General features: G+C 34.2%; 1 protein-coding gene across 2 annotated transcripts; it reads right to left on the bottom strand.

The window, feature by feature from the left end:
* Positions 1 to 2,364: 2,364 nt before the first annotated feature.
* LOC144957332 (dihydrolipoyllysine-residue acetyltransferase component of pyruvate dehydrogenase complex, mitochondrial-like) lies at positions 2,365 to 25,015 on the bottom strand. Of its 2 annotated transcripts, none has more exons than XM_078888486.1 (12): positions 24,819 to 25,015; positions 23,362 to 23,465; positions 21,524 to 21,750; positions 18,561 to 18,878; positions 18,141 to 18,305; positions 16,498 to 16,583; positions 15,261 to 15,404; positions 12,852 to 12,933; positions 10,722 to 10,802; positions 9,503 to 9,577; positions 8,297 to 8,352; positions 2,365 to 4,104 (listed from the first exon to the last, which is right to left on the bottom strand). In XM_078888486.1, exons 1-12 carry the CDS (start codon positions 24,932 to 24,934, stop codon positions 3,975 to 3,977), a joined length of 1,584 nt encoding a protein of 527 aa, XP_078744612.1. In that variant the 5' UTR covers positions 24,935 to 25,015; the 3' UTR covers positions 2,365 to 3,974. The 2 variants fall into 2 exon arrangements, with proteins under 2 accessions (XP_078744612.1, XP_078744610.1); XM_078888484.1 differs by lacking the exon at positions 2,365 to 4,104 and adding an exon at positions 6,749 to 6,944 and having other exon boundaries at positions 24,819 to 24,999.
* Positions 25,016 to 25,050: the final 35 nt, after the last annotated feature.

Here is a 25,050-nt window from a genome sequence, read left to right as displayed (position 1 = left end):
AACACACATGCAAATACACAATATTTTATACTGAGTAGAATTAGAATGTGTATGGGCTAATTTCTAATAGCTTTTATCTGATTAAAAGCTCTAAAGAAGAAAACAAAAAATCAAAACAAATCAAAGCCTTTATAAGGCGCTACTGTTATCTTCAACGGTAATCTGAACTAGGATATTGAAACCATTCATAAATACAGTAGCAACAACAACAATAATAATAATAATCATAATAATAATAATAATAATAATAATGATAATAATAATAATAATAATAATAATAATAACAATCATAATAATAATAACAATCATAATAATAATAATAATAATCATCATAATAATAATAATAATCATATAATAATAATAATAATAATAATAATAATAATAATAATAATAATAATAATAATAATAATAATATATAATAATAATAATAATAATAATAATATTAATAATAATAATAATAATAATAATAATAATCATCATAATAATAATAATAATAATCATAATAATAATAATAAAAATAATAATAATAAATCTTTATCATCATTGTATAAATTACACTTAAAAACCATCAGTAAAAAATAACTTACCAAATCAGCTGAGCTATATAATCAACAACAATCAATTAAAAGCAATCACAGGCCATCATCATCTCATTAAAAAAAAGAGACAACATACACTACTTCATTCAATATTGCAGATATACTTGACTATACAATATACAAACAAATTGTAAGTCATTTCATTGTAATATCAACACCAAGACGGCGTGAGCCAAAGAAAAACATTCATTATCACATCAACTTTTTTCAAGTTCAAGAACCGTCACAAACACACCAAAACAAACAAACCAAAAAACAAAAAAACAAAAACAAAAATCTTTAAAGAAAATCACATACCATCTATCATTTCAAGTACAATTGTAAGTGACATTTGGTCACTTTAGTGTTATATAACATACATATATATATATTGTTATATATTTCGTATGTATTAAAGAATAAACCAACAAGAAATAATTATGGTTTTTATATAAATCACGATTTTAGCACTTACGATTATCTGACATGGTGGCTTTTTGAAAAAAAAATATTTTTTAATCCCAAATTTTGCAAGCTCAAAACAGAAAAATTTGCAAAACATTTGTGATTAAGTTTCCTAAAAATCCATAATTAGTTCATGAAAGAGAAAGGTATTTGTTTGTTTTTAAGGGTTTCGCGGCGCTTACAACAAATGTAAGGTCATATCAGCACCAGTAAAAAGGTAGAAAATGAGATAATAAAAAAGAAACTACTCTTGATCTTTCACGTTCTACACGAGCGATTAAATTAAAAGAAAGAAAAAAATTCGTCTTTTTCTTTTCACCTTTTAAATTTTATTTATTCTATTTGTTGTTTTATTTTCTTTGCAAAATCTCGAAAATTTCCAAAAATTTCAAAAAAAAATTCCAGATTTTGCGGCCACAATGCAAATCAGTGATGTTTTGTGATTTTATGCGACCGCAAACGATGCAAAAAACTGCCATGCCAGGATACAACGTAAAATCCTTCATTACCGTGCACCGTGTCGATACTATTTTTATTCCTTCTGATATGATATGTATGTGATACTTGTCACTTACGATAGTACATCAAAACAACTGCGATTAACTTCTCTCTCTAACAAAAAAGAGTAATCTTCAAATATCTCGACAGAAAGAAAACATTAAATTTTTCAATCAAATTTATTTATCATTTCAGATAAAAACAACAAATTAAAAAAAAAAAAAAAAAGAGAAAAAATTATACTCTGACATCCCACTGAAATTTCTAATTTAGATTGAAGAGAGAGAGTAGTGGGTGTGAAACCCACCGGTCATTGATAGATATTTTATTCTATCTACACTGCCAAACCATATAAACCTGCTTCTTACACCCTTCACTCACACATGCAAGTAATAAAAACTCTATTCACATAAACTTTCAATGAAAACGATCTGTCGTAGATAATCTCTAAAAGCTCGAAGCTATTGACTAAAACCATAAGTTTTATGTTGATAGGTTTATTAGATTTTGCATGATGATATCAACGCAAACATATAAATCAAAGAATGGTTATTATCAAAGATATAGCATTACCAAATTTTAAGCTACATCAAATTATAGAAACAACAGGCATTATGACATTTTAAATGTTCTTTTAATGTCTCGTCAAAACAGAGATAATCAATATCCTATTCATCAGTTGTTTCAAGGTTCGAGTAAGCTTAAATAGGTCAAATTATCCTTGAATTCATACACTATTCTAATTGGCATTTGGTCACTTCAATGAAATATTGAAATATATTTGTCATGTGGCATATTTTTTTTTATTTCCAAATATTGTAAATTTTGCTGCTTGAAGCTTGAAGAAATAAATAACAATGTGAAATTGAATGTAAGCTTCAATTTAATGTACGAAAACAGATCAAATGGACGTTTTGGGTTTCCCCTTTATCAACAAAACATCCATCTTGTTGATAAAGGGGAAACCCGATGGTCCATTTTATCTGTTTTCGTTTATCAAATTGAAGCTTACATTCAATTTCACATTGTTATATATTTCCAAATAGAAGAACCAGTGATTTTGGGATATATCATGACTTTATCACATCCAAGAGTTTGTAAAATCTTTCATTATGACGCACTGTATCAATATTTTTTGCTGATAAGATAGTATGTGAAAATTGTTGCTTACATTAATATGTGAAATCATCTACGAAATGTTGAAATAAAGCGGAAAGTGCAATTAATTGCTTTTCACTTTGGAACTTCAATCTGTTCTTCCCATTGGGCCTTCCTCAATCTGACTTGAATCCGTAAACAAGTTCTAAATACTGTGTTGGTCATGTATATTTATGTGTAGTCACCTTCACTTTATTTCAAAATATAGAAAGAACGAAGTTGATGTCACTCAATAGCTCTATGCTATTGTTTTGAGCCAGCCATTTCTTACGATTAGTTCTGACTAAATTGTATTAATCAAGACTATAAACGTTTAAGGTTTACACATTGTTTTATGTGTTGGTACGGAATATCCGGCTGGCATTGTTATTATGAGATTTTAAAGTAAACTCATAGCATCAATATTCCACTTATGGATTAACCTGCTTGCTGGTATCAAGCTTTGGAAGAGTAACATTGAGACCTTTAATGCTGCACAAGACCATCAAGAAGGTACCATAATCTTTTGGATATATGCACTTTGACAATAATCTTAACTGCCTACTTGAAACCCAAAATTTCATCAGAAATAAACGGTTCAATTTCAATAATACGAAACCAAATGAAAAATGCTGCAAACAACCTTTTATACAGGCATCCTTTTACCGATGTTGATGGCCAATATACAAGTTAGCGATTGATTTAGCTATGAGGGTGTGGAACTGAAAGGTAACTATTTTTTCTCTCTCTAACACTGCAACCAAATTGCTTGAAATCAAAATCCAAAATATTTCTTCTGTTTCTGTATGTCTCTACGCAATTTTTTTTTTTTGGGGGGGGGGGGGGGGGGTTGTTATTAAAATTCCGTAACAATTTTGAACAAACTGTTAAAATAGGTAGGTATTATATCTCATAACTTACAGAAAATAAAAAGCAAAACAAAAAAAACTTTATTTCATAATTTTGGTGACTTAATCTAAAATTCAAGCTTCAGCCCCTTGTTCGCCCCAAATGATACCATGTCTCATCAGACCAAGAATCACAGATCATATACAGATATACACCTTCCCATATCTTGCATATCACTTGCAATATTATGATGAACAAAGTTTAAAACTTCAAATTGAGGAAAAAATGATCATCCGTTATGAGCTCCCTTTTCAAGCTACTCGCAAAAACATTGACAGGCAGAGAGAAAAGCAAAGTTCGTTCCTTACTTTTATCCGGTTTATATATAACAATCAATCTCATTCCAATTCATTAAATATTAGATCTCTACACTAGTTAATATAACTGTTACAACAACATAGACTCTGGTTTCTCCATCATTCGTTTGAATTCAGACAACCATTGGGCTCCTACAGCGCCATCTACCACTCGGTGGTCACAACTCAACGTCACTGTCATCACATGGGCCTCAGAAAATCTACAATGAAAGAGAAAAAAAAAAGTATCGTCATTATCGCAATGCAAATAAATCAATTTTTTAAAAAAATATTCATCACAAGCATGACAAGCATAAAAATTAATGAATTCAATTCTGTGCTGTCAAACAAATTATTCATAGTTGACAGCTTTCCTAGTATATGATTAGTCAACAATGGTGCTATGATACTTTTAAAATGTAGAAGAAAATCAAATTTAGGGTCTAAACAAAGAACTCATTCAATATTTCATCTGTGACGGACGTGATGCTCTTACTCTTTTCTAATCAACACACATTTCAATTGGTGACAAATTATGACAAGTGAAACACAAACACCTAACAAAGCTACTGGCTAAATACAATGAATTGTTGTTTTTTTTTAGGCTGCTATGTATTATTAGTGTCATTGTTTGTTTTTCACCTCTTAGATTATAGGGAGTTAGAAAAAAATCTCGACTTCACTCGGTCCCTTTGCGTGTGAAGAGAGTGCTCTACCAACTGAACTCCCGGGACATCCATGAAAGGACAAATGATATTGGGGAAATAGGAGAGATAGCAAGAGTATGGACTGATGTCGAATCCAATGGCCCTTGAGCCAAACATTCCCTTGACTAGTAGGAATTCCACCCACCACAAAGCAACCCCAACAAGAATCGCAATGCAGAAGACAGCACAGGAGTGCAATTCAATCTCATGGTTTTATCAATTTCTCTTTCCCCAATCCTGTAAGTTAACGATATATTTCAAATCCTAATATCTCTCACCACATTCAACAGGCATTAAAAAGAAGGGAACCAAACCATGTGCCATTTAGGAACCACAAGGTGATCTCTTAGCAAATAAAATATACCACTGTCAATCTAACATTCCAATTTCACAACACTTAAAGAAAAGAGATGTAAGAAATTAAAAAACAAAACAAAGTGACAACAACAAAAAAACAACCCGAACAATAATAGCATTTAAAAAAATGTTAAATTTGTATCAGTGGGAATCCCGAAGAGACTGGGTGATTGGGCAGCTTGGCCTGTTGGATCTAGTGTCCAATCCAAAGGGTAGCAAGTAAACGTGGCTGTCCATTTAACGCTATTGATACCAGTATTAACTACAGATTCATGGGCCTGAATGACTACTATATATGGTATATTCCACACCAATACTCTGAATACAAAACAGTGGGTGTCAAACTTCGACAGGAAAATAAATTGATGTTTATTTTATTTTTTTTTAAAAAGGGTTTTACGACAATTGCAACACATTAAGGTCTAGAATTACAATTAAAGTAGAAAAGGTAAGACAAAGGGGAATTTATTCAAATAGGAAACAGATGTAGATCAAAGTACTAAGTTTGAGATCACCTAAATGTCTCATCCAGACACAAGCACAGGTCCCAAGTAAGAGGAACACGCTCAAATGTTTACAAATCATATATAATATGTAAACAAAACAATACAGTGCATAACAGAGAGATGATTTACAAATTAAAAAATATCATTCCCAAAACTATCATCTGACTCTTTCCCTCCCAGCTAGGTTATCCGGCCAGGGCCATGTCAAAAGCAAGTAATCTCCTTCAAAGACAAAGACAGAAAGCATGTTTGGAAAACAGATACTGGGGGATAGAAGACACAAGTAAGTGCCTCCCTGCCCACAACGGGAGGAGGTACGGAACCCCACCCAGGAAAATAAATTGAATTTTTAAATCAAGTTCAAAGCATAAGAAAGAAAATCTTTCATTCTGACTCTATTTCAAGAAATATATAATACTAAACGGTTGAAATGGGATATCGAGGGCATCTGACTCTAACTGTGCAAGCCCCATGTGCATTATATATATATATATATATTTCTATTTAAAAAATTTTTTTTTAAGCTTATATCAAAGTCCAACCCTCCCCTAGCCTTGTGACCACCAAATAACAACCACAATCCTGGTATTTGGCGGGAGGTCATGTGATCTAAAAACAAGTGACCAAAAATCACCTCTCTCGCACTTACACAGTTAGAGTCACCCAAGATATCTATTTTATAGTCAGCTATACATTCAACAATAAAATATTAACACATCGAATCACTGATCCAAACTACATCACTGAAAACAATGGATAACATCAAAACTGTAACAACTGTCTAAATATATACATTTTTTTAAAAATTAACATACAAATAAATAAATGAATAAAAATTTTAAAATAAAAATATAGATATCAAACATTCATAGAAGAAAAATTGGAAGGATACACAGATATCTGTATCCATAATGGAATAATAAACTTACAACACAGAATACATAGAAATGACAAAGAACCATTTAATTTCAGTATGTACTTCCATCACAATAGAAGTATAAATAAGATATAAAATATAGAAGAAAAAAACTGAAAAGTGCTGAAGACTCTTCCAACATCAGAGAGTAGGATTGGGGATAAAAAGAAGGTGGGGGGGGGGGGGGGGGGGACCAAAAAAAAAAAAAAAACAAGAAGAAAATCTGGAGCCTATTTCAAACTTAACAAAACAATATCAACTAATTGACATGTAAACAACCAACAACAGCAATTTTTTAAAATTGGAAAATAAACACATCAGACTGGCTCTATGAAATAAACAATAAATAAAAACATTGAACAATGAGAAAAGTATGACATTGAAAAGGGGGAAAACCACCAAAAACTTGATATCCATTCCTAACAAATCTGTCTCACCCTACTACAGACGGTGGTGAAATTAATTCAATGGATGGAGATGGAGAGGGCGATGGCTTAGACCACCACCACCTCTTTTTGTTTGACGATGTCGCCTCCTTGGAAGACGATGGTGGACTCCCAGTAAAAGAAGGCATTCTAACAGAAGTTGATTAGGATTAATGAAATGTAAAACTGAACAGTATTTAACAAAATATTTATTTAACTGATTACGGACAGTCAATTCATTGTTCTTAGATAATTCAATATTGAACACAAATATCTGAGGAAAACGCTGATTTCTAGGACACTATATCAGTGGTTTATACGACGGCAATGGAGCTTTACCTAAACATTCATCTTACCAACAGCTGATGTAACTGTTGTTGCTCGAAGCTCGAAGAAATAAATAACAATGTGAAATTGAATGTAAGCTTCAAGTTAATATACCAAAACATATAATGCGGATGTTTCAGATTTCCCCTTTATCAACAAAACAGGATGAATGAAACACTACAGACGAATGAGATATTGTGGTAGTGGCGCTGTTAAGATGAATCTTAACATCTTAACAACGCCACTAACACATTATCTCATTGTCTGTAGTGTTTCATTCATCCTGTTTTGTTGATAAAGGGGACACCTGAAACATCCATTTTATCTGTTTTCATATATCAAATTGAAGCTTACATTCAATTTCACATTGTTATTTATAGCAACAGAGAAATCCTTAAACTTGTAGAAGTAACAACACTAAAAATGACTTTTTGATCAACATCATTAGTCCATCAAAAAAATTTGTGATAATTCTTTTAAATGGCTACTACTTTAATTCTAACACAAAGTTCTAGTGCTTATAAAAACTCATCCGGGGTTTCCAATAGCTCAGTTGGTAGAGCACTCGTTTCACGTGCAAAACGACCAAGATCTATTTCAGCTGGTCGAAATTTTTTTCAGACCTCCTGTCCACCCGGCACCAATTCGGTAGCTGAGATCTGGTGGAAAGTACTTTGCGATAGACTGGCTTATGGTAGCAAACAATTGCTATATATTGTCCTTTTCTTGCTATAGAAACCAGAATAAACTCTGGCTCCCTTGACCTCATAGCATTGAATGACCACCAAAACCCCATCAAACTCTCACATATCAGTCTTCATCTGAAAAGATGAAATATGTTGGGATTACTATAGATAAGGGGGGTTCCCATAGCTCGTTGGTAGAGCACTCGCTTCACACGCAAAGGGGCCAAGATCGATCCCGGGTGCAGTCGAAATTTTTTTCTGACCCTCCTGTCCACCCAGCAGTGAGTCTGTTAGATTTGCCAGAAAGTACTTTGTGATAGACTAGCGTCCTCTCCAAATGATAGCAAGCAATTGCTATTGTCCATTTCACGCTATAGAAACCGGGATAGCTCAGGCTCCGTGGGCTCTGAGGGACCACTTTTTTTTTTACTATGACTATTAGATAAGTATTATTAATCTCCAAATGGAAATAATATAACATCATCTTACCCATTATCAGTGGCGACCACTTTCTTCTCAGCACCTCCAACTGCTAAGATAGCGGACTGTTTGAAAATAAAAAAAGACAAAAAATAATAATAAACGTACATTTATATAGCGCTTATGCCGAAGCTACAAAGCGCTACATATTGACCATCAGTAAAAAACATTACATACTGCAGATTCGGACATACGAATAAAGCTCACACGCATCCAATAATACACACATATATCCAGATAAACAATGTACATACATATATTACTCTCATACACACACACACACACACACACAAAACAATGTAAAGTGAAAACTAAGTTTCCTAAAGCTGTAGACTATATATGAGAATAAAAGCTTTAAAAAAAAAGATCAATATACATATCAGGGAAAATATCAAAGTGACAATAGGGTTCCCTCGTAACGACGCATAGTAACTTAGTAACTGGTTCTAAACTATCGGAACAATGGCGGATGCCCTTATGAAATACTTCTCCAACGAACATAACATAAAAGTGTATCCAGAGGAAAATATTATAAATCTGATCATAATGTGAATATTGCGCTAAATGAAAGCTCAATTTTTTTTTCTTTCTCTTTTTAATAATCCTTCCTCAAATGGGTGGTTGCAATCCACAGTCAAGGCAGGTCGATTTTTTGGGATGGTTCTTATTATTTATCTTATAATTTTCTTTCTGATTTATCTGGCAGACTATTTATTACACACACATTTTTTATCAGATTTTTAAAGATCAGGGAAAGGTTGGGGCTAAAACTTTTTGGCCAAAAGCATAAAAAAAATCAAAATAATATTACAAAAAGATATCTATTTGTCTATTAACTCACTCAATCCTAGAAATTTTTGCTAATTTTCAAAATTGGAAAAAATGTATTAAAGATGATAGTTGTATTCTGAAAACATTAGCTTTGATACTACGTCAAAAATTTGTCTCAGAAATATGTAATAAATAGACATGGGGTAAAAGTAACCCGCGTAAACTACGGATATAGTCGGGGTTAGGGTTCAGTGAGTTAAACTGTTAGATAAAATAAAGCACTATTTTGACATCCATTCATACAATTCATTTAGAGAAAAATGCTTTATTTTTATAGAAGGTATTTTCTCTCCAAGTTCCATGCTCCACTGATCGACCGACAAATCAGATGATGGAAGTCAAACTTTTAAAGAATTGAAAGTAATAAAAAAAAGTGTAACAGACCTGTGGTGGGTTGATGACGGCAGAGAAATGTTGGACACCAAACATGCCCAGGTTGGAGATGGTAAAAGTGCCTCCCTGGAAATAAACAAAGACAACCATTAAAAATAAGCACTGTAGTCAACTTGTCATTTATATAACACAATTTGTCATTTATATAACACAACTTGTCATTTATATAACACATCTTGTCATTTATATTACACTTCTTGTCATTTATATTACACATCTTGTCATTTATATAACACAACTTGTCATTCATATTACACATCTTGTCATTTATATAACACAACTTGTCATTTATATAACACAACTTGTCATTTATATTACACAACTTGTCATTTATATAACACAACTTGTAATTTATATAACACAATGTCCACTAAATATGCTCAAAGCACTTAAAAAGGAGCCCTAGCCAAGAGCAACACCTAACACGTAGGCAATTTTACAATATTTTTCTGACAGAAACAATGCTGCTAACGACCACATACTCATTCTGCATCTAAGTAGGTGAGATAATGTGAGTAAATAGCCTTTTCCAAGGACTCGAACCATGCACAATTCCATGCGAGACTCGAACCATGTACCTATCGGCCTGAAGGGAAGTGTCATACCACAAGACCACACAAAGAAATAATAATAAAGAATTAATTCTGGTCAAATAATTTCAAAGACTAAATACTTTAAAACATTGCACAGTAAAAAATACTGAAATCCTTTTGGACTTCACTTAGATACGAGGAAAAGAAGAGAAAAAAAAAACAGAAAAAAAAATATGACAGAATGGAGATTAAACTGAATGAAAGATACATATTTTTAAAAATAAAGGACAAAAATGAATATATAACAGCTTTAAAAAAATAACAAAATACAAAACACAGAAAGTTTTGAGCTCAAAACCCTTCTCAGCTTTAACAAAAAATAAAAACCTTAAAACGTCACTTAAAATCCAGACAAATGGCAGAAAAGTATTTGGCACCAGAAGATTTTCGTCATTATCTCTAGCCGCTTAGTATCACTTTACCAAAAAAAAAAAAAAAAAAAAAAAAAAAAAAAAAATCACTCAAAAAGGAGCAAAGCAGCGAAAGACAACTTGGCCGTGGGAATTTAAAAAGCACTATAAATCGCGCTGAGCATGGATAACCTGTGGAGATCTACTGTATAAATGGTCACGTTCATTTTTATTTCAATTAATTCATATAAAAAATCGGGTACAAACCTGGAACTCTTGGGGTTGTAACTTTCCCTCCCTTGCTTTGGCAGCCAGAGATGCTACATCTTGTGCTATTTCAGAAAGACCCTGAAATGTAAATGGGAGTTTGATCAGGGAGTGTTGTTGAGGATTTAAGACAGTATATGTTACAGTGAATGACATAATCAGTCGGATGTTTAAAAAGGTTTGAACTGAGATATTGCCAAGTTTAGTTAGAAGGTCAATTTTTAACCAAAATGAGTTCTTGTCATAAACGATTAAATCAACCCTTTTTGTACATCTTCAGGAAATATCAAAGCTTAATTTCACTTGTAAATATTTTTTACAGCTAGTCAAGCTGAAAGAAAAAGTATGAAATTTGAGAAAAGTTGCTGAATACCTTTCCCATACATCTGACCATAAAAATCACCGGATTTACTTTGATTAAAGATTAAAATGCTCTGATAAGCATGATGAGAAAATGAAAAAAAAAATGACTTCCGATTGATTATGTCATGCACTGACACATATATGTAGAAATTGAGGTTATTGACAGTAATAATGATAAAGGGAATTTGATTAAGAGGTCATTAAAAAAATTATTTTTTTAAATCTTGAGCTTTTATATAGAGCAATATTCACTAAATGTGCTCAAAGCGCTTTAGAAGCAGTCCCTAGCCAACAGCAACACTTAACATGTAGTACGAGACATGACGCCTATTAGGTCATATTGCAATTTTTTCCGGACAGAGATAATGCTGTTAATGGCCAGGTACTCCTTTCACACCTGAGTACGGTAAGAGAATGTGAGTAAAGAGCCTATTCCAAGGGCTCAACAATGTGCCGCTTGAAACTTAAACCCAGAACCTTCCGATCCGAAGGCGAGTATCATACTGCTAGATCACATAGTCACATTATTGAAAGGCTAATTAATAGAAATTGAGATTGATAAATAAGACGGTAATCATGACAAGGAGAAGATGGACATTTTTTTAAAAAATGGAAATAAAAATAAGAAGAGAAGGAGATGGTGGTGGAGGAGGGGGAGGAGGCAGAGCAGGAGGGAGAGCAGGAGGAGATTGAAGCCGAGTTTAAAAAGACACAAAAACAAGGTCTGTATCAAAAGAGGAGGAAGGAATACAATGAAATAGGTCATTCTCACGGAGGGAAAGTTCACTGGAGCGTTCCAGCTTGTCAGTTAAACGAGCTTCCAAGACTTTGCAAACCAGGTTTGAAACATTTAAAAAGGGAAGCTTGTAGACACTGTGATCAAATTAACATGTTTTGTTTGATGGCTATGGGATTCCTACTTTTTAATTAGTTTTACTGTTTGTGTACTCATAACTATTGAATCGGTGGCCGCGATTCCAGTTTTTCCTCTTTAAATCAATGAGATTTAGGTTTATATTATAAAGTATTATGTTTCTCATGCAGGTTTTGCTTTTGTGGAGCATGAATACGGGTCAGCGTCAGGTTTCTGCTCATTGGGGAAACACTTCTCCTGTCTTAGACCAGACAATAGACAGGTACATAGCCACGCCTCTAGGACAATCGTCATAGTGTAAACAAAGACAAGTGATTGGTAGACACAGCAAACTACACAAGTTTTTCTATCGAAATAACACAGAAAACTATGTGTAAATTTAAACGTTCATAATCTGATCGAGAATAAAAACAATAACAATGATCAGAGAGAGAGGTCGATTTCATTCAGACAATAGACAGGTACATAACCACGCCTCTAGGACAATCGTCATAGTGTAAACAAAGACAAGTGATTGGTAGACACAGCAAACTACACAAGTTTTACTATCGAAATAACACAGAAAACTATGTGTAAATTTAAACGTTTATAATCTGATCGAGAATAAAAACAATAACAATGATCAGAGAGAGAGGTCGATTTCATTCACGTTATTGTTTATAAACAACCAACTATGTACGAGCATGTGTGAAGGTGTGTCACAAATTCCATGTTTGGATTGGTCAAATATCTACTGGTTAATTACCTTCATCCATGGCCATTCTTGAAACTACTCTCATAAAGGAGCAGTCATTTATATTTCATTGGTCAAGTATCTAAATAAACTGACTGAATCCATCGAAATTCCAATTTAAAAAAAAACAATAAATATAATAAAAAGCAGATGGAGATACCTTTGCTTCAGCACTAAAAACAATAGGAGTAATGAGACCATTGTCAGTGGCCACAGCTATACAGATGTCCATTGTGTTGTATCTGTGGAAATAAACATGAAAATAAGTAAACCTCTTCCATAATAATAATAATAATAATAATAATAATAATAATAATAATAATAATAATAATAATAATAATAACTAGGCAAAGAGGATGCATACTTGTGAAATAAAAAGCATATAAGGCTGTTTTCGTAATGCTTCGAGAAAAAAGGACATCAATGTTAATCATCTCCTTACCAACTATAAGAAAATCAAACTCGTCACATTTATTACGATATACACAACATTCTCCTTATTCAGATTTGTTGTTTTTTTAATCACAAAATTTGAAGAAAAATCTAATCATATCAATGTTGATGGTTTACCTCAGATCTGCGGAAATCCGCGATTTTTGAGTCAGAGGAGGAATTTCCTCTTTTTTGAAAATCAATCAAATGTACTAGCAGTGAGAGATTTGATGTGTGGTGGAACAAATAGTTGCAGTTTCCCACTCTATAGAAGTTAGCTAGAGTATCAATGATAGTTTATCATTTCAATTGCTCTGAAAATGTGTGTGTGTGTGTGGGGGGGTTTACGGCACATGCAACACATTTAGGTTATATCAGCGCCAGTAAAATGGAAGAAAATGGGATAGTAAAAAGTTCTAGAATTACAATAAAAGCACCCAAGAAGAAGTAAGACATATGGGAACTGGGAAAAAATAGGGGTCAGATGTAGAATCCAAGAGCATACCACCAATGTACTTAGTTTGAGATCACCAATAAGTCTGTTTTTATTTGTTTTTAAGGGTTTTACAGTGCTTGCAACACATAAGGTCATATCAGCGCCAGTAAAACGAAAGAAAATTGGATAGTTATAAGTTCTAGAATTACAATTAAAGCACATAAGAAAAGGTAAGACAAAGGGGAATTTGTTGAAATAGGAAACAGATGTCCAATCCAAGAGCACACTATCAAAGTACTTAGTTTGAGATCACCTAAAAGTCTCATCCAGACACAAGCACAGATCCCACTAAGAGGAACACACTCAAATGTTTACAAATCATATGTTAAAAATGAAAAGAGTAACAGTACATAACACAGAGATTATTTACAAGGAAAAAAATATCATCTCCCAAAACTATAACTATACATTCGACTGTTTCCCTCTCAGTCAAAGACTCCGACCAAAGTCAGGACAAAACATTCTCATTCCAAGACAAAGACAGAAAGCAATTGGAAAACAGATTAGAGGGGATAGAGGACACAGCAAGTACCTCCCTGCCCGCTATGGGAGGTAGGAACCCAACCAAGACCAATTAATCTCATCCGGACACAAGCACAAAATCCAATAAAGAGGAATACACTCAAATGCTTACATTATACATTCAAAATAACTAATATAATAATACATAAAAGAGAGATGATTTATAAGGAAAAAAATATCATCTCCCAAAACAATAACTATGCATTTGACTGTTTCCCTCCCAGCTAGGACTCCGACCAGGGCCAGGACAAAACCAAGTAATCTCATTCCAAGACATAGACAGAAAGCATGTTGGAAAACAGATATAAGGGGATAGAAGACACAGTATGTACCCCCCTGCCCACTATGGGAGGCTGTAAGGCTTGTTTTGCCCAATAATATTAAGTATAGCATGCACTTCTTGCTTTAAAATCTGAGTTTAAAAATACAAGATGTGAGTTGGGACAGTATGACATTTAAGTAAAAATCATGAAAATGGTCGGCAAAGAGAGAGTGAAGTCATTTTGTTGAATGCTGGAATTAGTTTTCATCCAGTTTCTATTGGTTGAATAGTGAATGACAAGAGTACATTTAAAAAACAACAAACAAAAAACCCCAAAAAACCCCAGAAGGTTTGGCAACAAAAGAATAACTGGCATAGATTCTCAAAGTGTTGAAAAAGTGTGGATAAAAGTTTTACTTTGGATCATTTAGATTCAATACAGAGAAAATTGATGGACGCTAGACCATGTCTATAATTCATTGAAAACTTAATAATGAAGTCAAGGGCGATGAAAATGATCTTTTAGACTCATAGATTTTTAGTCAGGTAGAGATTATCATTATTAGGATGAAAATTATTCTTATAAAGTTGAGTAAAAGAAACAAATGAAGAAGAAACGAACGGAAAACACCAAAATGGAGAAAAAGGGCGTTAGTCTTGCCTTTGTATAAATGCGTGATGTGTGGACAGAAGAACGAACGGGATCATTAGAAATATGTTAGTGCCGAATGAAGTTTTTCATCCAAGCCAAGTTGACTTTAGAACTTCCTTACTGAGTACTATCACAGAATTATTCCAATGGTGACTCCCCTCACCCCCCCCCCCTCCCCCACACACACACAACACACATAACTTACTGCCTGATGAAGTCTCCCATCCAGGCTGAATTGACTTCAGGAACTTTCTTGCTTGCCATAGCCGATGCTTTGATGATGAAATCGTTGACTGAAATCTTCTTGCGTCCCTGCTTCTCCAAACCACCATTTAAATCTTTCCTAATGCTAAAATATATCAAAAAAATTTTTAAAAGGTAGTAAAACTCCAATTATGTTTCTTTTCTTGAAGAAGGTCCATAAAGAGAAAAAAAAAATTCAATAAAAAATAAATAATAGAATACATAAATAAACTCTATTCATCCATGTGGAAATTGGTTTTACAAATGAAAATTACATGCGTTATAAAATATATAGTCCCGTATCTCCAATCTGAACACCTCCGTTCCCAGCATTTTGTCTGGATTACAGAGATATCGGATAGTGGAATCAGTCCCAAAAATGTGCAAATAAAGAAGAAAAAAAATCCGTCCCCAGGCAAATGTGCGGATTATGGAGACATCTGGATTGTGGAGTTCAGGATTAGAGAGACGTGACTGTATTTACATATTTTCATAAAGCAATATAGTAAATAAATTAAAAATAAATGTAATAGTAAAAGTGCATACATAAAATTAATATCCGTACATCAAAAGATACAATATATTTTGTATAAATTGAAATGGCAAAAAATGTCTGGCTTGCACAATACCCCCTCCGCTGTGTGGCTTTGAGTAAGTCACCTCGCCTAGCTCAGTTTGCAGTGCTGTACTGCGGCTGATGCCAGGGTTATTCCAGTCTTCCCTTGGAATTGTGAAATAGACCCATATACCATTTTACTTTTTTATACTTTTACTTTACACCAGGTAAATGTGGTCAATTTTGGCTTAGACAAAAGTGTGAAATTTATCGCTCAACAGCTCAGTTAAAATTGGCTACCACTGGGATCATGACAGGTTTGGAAAGTGAAAAAATAATTTCACGAAGGCTGTGTGAAAATACACTGGATGTGTTCAGATACGGCAATTCTAAAAAGCCTTGCTTAACCTTGGCAATAGATCCATCATTAATATAAATGACCCATGAGCCATGCGTAACGCTGTTTCTAATTACTTTACGGTCATTCAACTACAATTCATGAATTCTTTCTTTTTTCATTTCTTTCTTTCCTTTCTTAAAATATTTGAATTTGACAAATTGACTGATTTCAGTTAATTGACTGAGAATTTACAGGTCCATAAACAAAACATTTTTTTAAAAAATAGCCAGAAGATCCACCAACCTAAGAATCCTATCCACATTGATCTCAATGTTAAGGTAATAATGAGGGATGGTCTGTTTGGACTGGGTCAATCGCTGGGCTATAACCTGGATGTGAAAAAAAACAATAATATGACATGCATATCAACCGATATAATTCTTGTCAATCACATATAGCTGGTGCCACATTGCAAAAAAATTTAACTTTTATATAGAGCAATATCCACTAACGTGCTCAAAGCGCTTTACAAGGAGTCCTTGGCCAACAACAACATTTAACATTTAGGACTGGACATGACGCCTGTTAGACGATATTACAATTATTTTTTTTCGAACAGAGACTACGCTGTTAATGGCCAGGTACTCATTTTACACCCGAGTACAATGAGAGAATTGCCGTATTCTCAAGCTGGTCAAAAGACTCTGAAGGACTATTTATAAAGACTCGCCTCGTTTTTTGTTTTTCCGGGTTCTATAGCACTTTAAAAAAATAATTTTGAATGAGCTTTTATATCGCGCAATATCCACTGAATGTGCTCAAAGAGCTTTACAAAGGGTCCCAGACCAAAAGCAACATGAAACATGTAGAATAAGACATGACGCATGTAAGGCGATATTACAATTTTTTTCGACAGAGACAATGCTGGTAATGGCCATGTACTCATTTTACACCTGAGGACGGTGAGAGAATGTGAGTAAAGCCTTTTCCAAGGACTCAAATATGCGCTGAGCAATTCTCAACACCAGGACCTTCCGATCCGAAACCGAGTGTCATACTACAAGACCACATAGCTGCACTTGCAACTCTATTAGATGATAGAGTTTTAAATCTGATATTAAAAGCACCAAAAAAAAAAGCAAGTCAAAGGAGATTGCCTTAAATAGGGAACAGAAGATGCCACCATCAATCCACAAATGTGGCTATTTTAACTTTACCAGATCCAGCTATGAAGGGTACACTCAAATGTTTACTATGTTATATTCAAACTAATAATTTAAAAAATGCAAAACCTATGTTATATTCAAACTAATAATTATAAAAATGCAAAACAGAGAGATGACTTACAGGGAGGGGAAAGTCGTATCTCAGAAAAAGGTACTATACATTTGACTGTCTTCTTTCCAGCCAAGGATCCCCAAGACCAGGAAAAAACCCAGCTTTCTCCCTCCCAGCCAAGGATTACCAAGACTAGGAGAAAAACCTAGCCGTCTCCCTCCCAGCCAAAAATCCTCAAGACTAAAAGAAAAACCTAGCTCTCTCCCTCCCAGCCAAGGATTACCAAGACTGAGAGAAAAACCTAGCTCTCTCCCTCCCAGCCAAGGATTACCAAGACTAAGAGAACAAACTAGCCATTTCCCTCACGACCAAGGGTCCTCAAAACCAAAAGAAAAACCTAGCCATCTCCCTCCCAGCCAAGGATCCCCAAGACCAGGAGAAAAACCTAGCCATCTCCCTCCCAGCCAAGGATCCCCAAGACGAGGAGAAAAACCTAGCCCCTCCCAGCCACGGATTCCGTAGTACAGGAGAAAAACCTTGCATCTCAATTTAGGACAAAGTCAGTGAGCAACATGGAAAGAGAAAACAGGTATAGGGGATAGAACACACAGCCAGTGACCTCTGTACCCACCATGGGAGGTCAGAAGCCCCGACCCAGAAAGACTCACCTTCCTCATGTTGCTGAGAGGGAAGTCTATGAAGCTGGGAGATGTTGCTGGAACCATAATCTGTGATTGTTCTTGCTGCTGTGCTACCATGGATGGTCCTGCTGCCTCTGCCACTAACACATCATTGGCACGGATCTGGCCTTCAGGACCAGTGCCTACAATTCCCTGAAATGACACACAATGGTTCAAGTTTTAAAAATCGAAAATAGTCAGGAACGATATTTTTTAAAACTCAGAGCGTTTCATTTAGGTATTGGGTTGGATGAACCAGATATTTAAAATTCTATTATGAACGGAAAAACAGGGGAAGAGGGTGAGGGAGGGGAGAGGCCTTGAAAAGAGAAAGGAATGTCTTAAGGCAAAGATTTTTTAACCATTTGGCCCTGTAAATTAAAGAATAAAACAATCCTCTGTACTTACAACTAAACTGATGCCTTTTTCACTAGCTAATGCTTTAGCAAAGGGAGTGGCAAAGATTCTACCACCTGCTGGTCGTTGCTGCTGATGAACTTGTGGTGAAGGGGCTGCTGCAGGTGCTGGGGTAGGTTTTGGTGGCTGTGGTACTGCTGCTGCTGCCGGTGGTGGTGGTGGTGGTGGAGGAGTCGGTGCTGCAGGTGCTGGTGTAGGAGCAGCTGCTGCACCGCCTGCACTTGGTGGTGGTGAGTCGTCACTGGCAGAGGCTACGTAGTCTTTGAAGGCAGCTATGTCCGATTCATTTGGAACAATGATGCACATCAACTGTTGTGATTGTAAATTTATAATAAACATGTCAAAAACAAAACAAAAAAATGAAAATTGAAGTGACTAACTGACAAGATGTGCTCTACCATTGAAAATTGTGTGAACATTTTAAATTTTCAATAATTTACATAAATAATGTTATTATCATTATCATCATTGCTATCCCTATATTACTAAAAATATTGCATTTCGAACTTAGAATGATTTCACAATCATCAAAAAATGTTAATAGTACAGAACTAAAAACTCTTGTTTCATCATTTATATTTTCTAGGATAGATTACTGTAATCCGCTCCTTCATAACATTCATACTATCTCCTTCACAAATTGCAGTGCATCCAAATCATTTTAAGAAAAAGGACAAGAGATCATATTAGACCCATGTTATTGTCACTTCACTGGCTACCTGTTGAATTAAGACTGTTTTAAATGTATCAAGAAAGCTGCTCCTTCATATTGGTGCAACCTTATTTCATTGTACTCTCCTTCCATTACTGTAAGATCTAGTGATCATCTCCGATTAACTGTTCTCAAAAAAGGCTCCAAAATGTTTTCTGATAGGTCTTTCCCTCATGCTGCCCCTTCTATTTTGAACTCCCTTCCAATTTCTTTAAGAAAATGCAATACAGACACTATTTTAAGACAAATATTCAGACCTATTTTGTTAGAAAATATTTGAAAGGTTAAAACCAGTTTCTGTTTATGGAATATTTTTCATGATATGAACGTCTTAAGCATGTTTTGTGTTTGATCTGTTTTTGTAGCTTTGATGTTTGTATTGAAAAGGCATCTAGAGCTGTTTGTATATGGAATAGGTGCTGTATAAATGATTTACATTATTATTATTACTATTATAAATTGCTGACACCATTTTCAAGGAGTAAAGGAGGTGATGGCAATTTGTCGCATAAGAAGAAAAATTTAATGGAATAAATATAACAAATTCTTTTTACAGAAGTAAAAGTTGTGAAAAATTAATTACACAATATATATGCCCACCTAAATATTTTGAAGAAAAATAACAGTAACAGATTTGTTTGCATAAATAATAACGTCAGAAAGATATTCCCCATTTGGTTTAACCTGTAGAAATTCAAACAGCTTAACAATGAAATTTAAATTCATTAACAAATGTTGAGGTCACAGCATTATCTCAATAAATTTTGACAATCTGATCCAATTTATCAATCTATAGTCCTTCACAACCGTCAGAGGGGATCCTGATACATAGCTATGTTGGTAAGCAACGCTTCACATGCAAAGGGACTGTGATCGTTTGTTTTTTTGTTTTGTTTTTAAGGGTTTTACGGCGCTTGCAACACATTAAGGTCATATCAGCGCCAGTAAAAAGGAAGAAAATGGGATAGTAAAAAGTTCTAGAGTTACAATTAAAGCACAAAAGAAAAGGTAAGACAAAGGGGAATAGGTTCAAATAGGGAACAGATGTAGATTCCAAGAGCACACCGTCAAAGTACTTAGTTTGAGATCACCTAAAAGTCTCATCCAGACACAAGCACAGGTCCCAACTAAGAGGAATACACTCAAATGTTTACCAATCATACAATATAATATGTAAACTAAACATAATACAATGCATAACAGAGAGATGATTTACAAGGAAAAAAATATCATCTCCCAAAACTATAACTATACATTTGACTGTTTCCCTTCCAGCCAAGGAACTCCGGCAAGGATCAGGACAAAACTAAGTAATCTCATTCCAAGACAATGACAGGAAACAATTGGGAAACGGGTATGGGGGGGATAGAAGACACAGCATGTACCTCCCTGCCCACTATGGGAGGTCAGGATCCCCACCCAGGGACTGTGATCAATATCAGGTACAGTCAAGATTATTTTCTGACCCTCCCCTGTCCAACCAGCAGTGATTGGGTAGCAGGATCTACTAGATCTGGTGAAAAGTACATTGTGGTAGACTATCGTCCTATTCAAAGGGTAGACAGCCCTTGCTAGAGTGATTGCTCTATCAACTGAGCTACAGAGACTCTCCCTCCCCCTCACTCCCTACCATTTCAACAATATTTTATGAAAATTAAAAAGGTTTTCACAAAGTACAAATTTCTTTAGCAAAAATGTCAACCCTTATCTATACATTTTGGAAGAATCATGATTAAGAAAAAACAGAATTTAAAATAAAAAAGTAGAATTGCTTACCAAAACTTGCAAAGTGGTATGGTTTAAGAATAAAAATAATTATCAGCATTATCCACCTTGCCAACATGAATTTATGCCCTTTTTATTTCGAAGCTTTGGCCACAGTTGTGATTAGATACGATTGTGACTAGATACAGTAAAAGTTTCTCATTCTGCTCTCTTGATTGAACGGTCTTGGATATTATTCCAAAACCAAAAATTAAATACAGAGGAAAAATGACAAACAAAATTTCAACTTCCGTGTAGATCTCACCTATCTTGTAGAAATTTAATTTCTCAGAATTTGACTAAGCTCTGCAGGATCCCAGAATAGAAAATGATTTTGCTGGATGATTCCGAAAAAATGCACAATAGTAGACAGCTCTGCTTTAGCAACCACATTAGGATAAGTTTTGCAGAATTAATTCATGTTCTAGAGCCCAATGATTCTCTTTTTTAAAAACACACTACTTTTATTACTTTTTACCTTTCCAAGAGGAACATCTTTTGTCCCCTCTGGAATAAAGATCTTTGCCAGGAAGCCGTCCTCTGAGGACTCAAATCCCATGTTAGCTTTATCCGTCTCTATCTCTGCCAAGAGATCTCCCTCTGACACAGCGTCTCCTTCTTTCTTCTGCCACGACATAATGGTACCAGTCTCCATGGTGGGGGATAAGGCTGGTAGTGTCACTTTGGAATGTTCAGGGAGGCCTCCTGTCAAATTTGAAGATTTTTTTTTTCTTTTAATATAAAAAATTATTTATATAGTGCAATATCCACTAAATGCGATCAAAGTGCCGTGCACCCTAGCCAACAGCAACACTGAACAAGTAGGACAAGATGTGATACCAATTAGGCGAAATAATAATTATTTTCCGACAAAGACAAGGCTGTTAATGGCCATGTACTAATTTTACACCTGAATACAGTGACAGAATGTGAGTTTTCCAAGGATTTAACTATGCACCTCTTAGAGCGGGACTCAAACCCAAGACCTTCCAATCCAAAGGTTAGTGTCATATCACAAGACCACATAGCCGTACATTTTAAACAGGTAAAAAGGATATCAATAATTAAGCTAGTTGCAGAAGACAAAAATGAAGATGCCAAGAGTGACTTTGTTGTACCTTGTTATTTAAGGCCAGTAAAGAGGAATAATATACCTATAAATAGACCTCAATAGAAATTAACTAAAAACTCTTCGACCAACTAAAACTTTGAGTTTTAAAGAAAAAATGGGATAAGGGAGAGGTGAGTCATAATGTAGAATATAATGAGAATAGCAAGAAGTCTTATTACTTAAGGAAAGCTTTGAAGCCATTGAAATAATATAATTAACAATTCATTCACTTTCATGCAAATGTAAAGAACTTCATCGAAGAAGTAACATTAGTATTTGTTCTGTTTAAAAAAAAAAAAAACACACACACACACACACATTATTTAAGCAAGAGAAGTACTTCACAAATCTTGTCAGCAACAACTATGTGATTACAATTTTTTTTTAATCGTAAGAATTCATAATGATAAAAAAAATAATTTTCATTTAATAATAATAATGATGATAATAATAATAATAATAATAATAATAATAATAATAATAATAATAATAATAATAATAATAATAATAATAATAATAATAATAATAAATAACAAGCTTTTGTTTATCACAAACTCAATATTATCTAGATCTCTTGTCTAAATGAAACTATTCAATGAAAGACAAGGCATTGGCAAATAAGTTTTTTTCTCTTTTAAAATAACCTCAATAATCTCAAGGAAAAGTGGATATCATAGTGTTAATAAACTTACTAATCATCAAATAAATAATTACAGCATCATATATAGTTTAACTAGGCATGCAATAATTGAAATTGTGACCCTTCGGTGTTAGAATGTGGAATTCAAATCAATGAGTCGAAATTTAATTTCAACCAAATTCTGGTAAAAATTACAACAGGACTTGCCACCAAGACGGCGGTTTTGTCATTCTGTCACTCCATATGATACTAATACTAAACTTACAATATAAACACATAAAATTAAAGGGAATAATGGAGGTTTTCAACTAGAGCAACGTGAACCCAAAGGAAAATTCCATGTCAAATTTTAATTTATAAAACTTTTCTTCAATTCACAATGGACTTGTTTATTAAAAAAATGTCTTACAGAATGTTGTTTGTAGTGAAAATAATCAGATGCAAACATGGATGAGAAAATCAATTGATCGGATGATTTCACAATCCTGTGTAGAAATGGAAAGCCTGTCTTTAATTATGTGGCATGATTAGTTCATGAGAGAAGACTTTCTGGATCTAAAAATACCTGAACTGTAGTATCTGACTGACTGAGGGGTAAAACATCTGTGACGAACAACAGAGTGCTTAGGAGGACTGGAGATTGATGCAGCTGGCAGCGCATTCCTATTGCTGTGAGGGGGGTATAAAATAACACCAAAGTTATATATAATATACTTGCAAAAGGTAAATATCTTATTTTTCAGATGTAAAACTAAACAGATTAATACCAATGGATTAAACTTGATTAAATTATGGTAAATGGCCTTGCAGAGATCACATATCAAAAGATTAATACCAAATAAAATCAAATAAATATAAACCAAGAAGTTGTAGAATCACACTTTTACTACTTTAAATAAATATAATATTCCTCCATACCATGTAGTTGTAGACAGTAATCTTCACTATTTTTTACGAAAAACCTTCTGCTTCTGTTGCTACCTGCAGGTAAAAAGGAGTGTCTTAAAAGAAAACTCAACGTCAGTTTCAATTCAATAAAATAATTCATTCTTTAAAAAAAAAAAGATTAGAAATAAGCCATTCCTTAACTTTTGCTGGATTTTTTTGGATGAAAAATGTACCTTCTTTCGATTCAAATAATCTAATGCAGATGAAGGCAGGGAAAATGAGTTCGTTTTTATATGTAGAAGTAGAAGGATCGTCTTTTTGATGAGCACCTTTTTATAGCAAGCAACTGGGCAAGAAAGGGGAGTTCTCTTTAAAAAGGCTATACTATCAGTGAGAAAACTAGCTATCTATCACTACAAGGGTGAGAATGACTGATCACAAAAATGGAGGAAATTTTTCAGCGCGTAGATCAAGACTCATACATGATGATGTGGTGGTGGTTGTAGTAGTGGGTAGTCTTATGATGTAGTAGTAGTAGTGGTGGTCTTAGTCTTAGGGAGGATGGTATGGTGGTGGTTGTAGTAGAGATGATGTTGTGGTAGTGGTGGTTGTAGTAGTTGTGGTAGTCGTAGAGATGATGATGTGCTGGTGGTTGTAGTCTTAGTCTTAGTCTTAGGAATGATGGTTGTAGTGGTGGGGATGACGATGTAGTGGCTAGTTGTGGTGAGTGTTTTTTATTCATAAAAAATACTGAAAAAGGAGGAATTGTAATAGTGATGGGCGGAGATAAACCTTTGCGGTAGATTCTCAGCCCTGCGCCTGCACCTTTGTTGCTTTTGGTGTGGTGTGAGTGTGTGGACTGTTGATGTACGTATGCCCATCGACATCAATGTTTATTTGGAAGAAGAAGAAGAAGAAGAAGAAGAAGAAGAAGAAGAAGAAGAAGAAGAAGAAGAAGAAGAAGAAGAAGAAGAAGAAGAAGAAGAAGAAGAAGACATGCAACTAGCTCAAAGAAATTATGTTTTTTTTTATTGATTTGTTATGGAGCAAAGTCGACTGCTAAAAAAAAGTAGAGAAGACAGAGGTCGATCATTTGATAAGACAAAATTAAATATTTTATTCCCTAAACATTACCATGTAGATGATTGCACTATGGCATTTTGACATAGACTTTGCAATGAAAGAGCTCTGGCATGACAATTTGATTTGCTTAGAACAGCTGACCGTAAAACAAGTGACGAACGAAACATATTTGCAGCCTTGAGAGTTTCACCGCAGCAAGGTCAGTTTCGCTTCTTCGGCTTCTTCAGAGAACAGAGATTGACACTTTCGACTTTCACATCCGCTTTGGTTTTGTTGATATATA

This window comes from Berghia stephanieae, chromosome 11 (genome assembly GCF_034508935.2).
Source record: "Berghia stephanieae isolate SIO BIC M18660-M18661 chromosome 11, UCSD_Bste_1.3, whole genome shotgun sequence".
Taxonomy (NCBI): Eukaryota; Metazoa; Mollusca; class Gastropoda; order Nudibranchia; family Aeolidiidae; genus Berghia; species Berghia stephanieae.
Note: the sequence above shows the minus strand (reverse complement) of the source record. Positions and strands in the feature narration are given on the sequence as shown.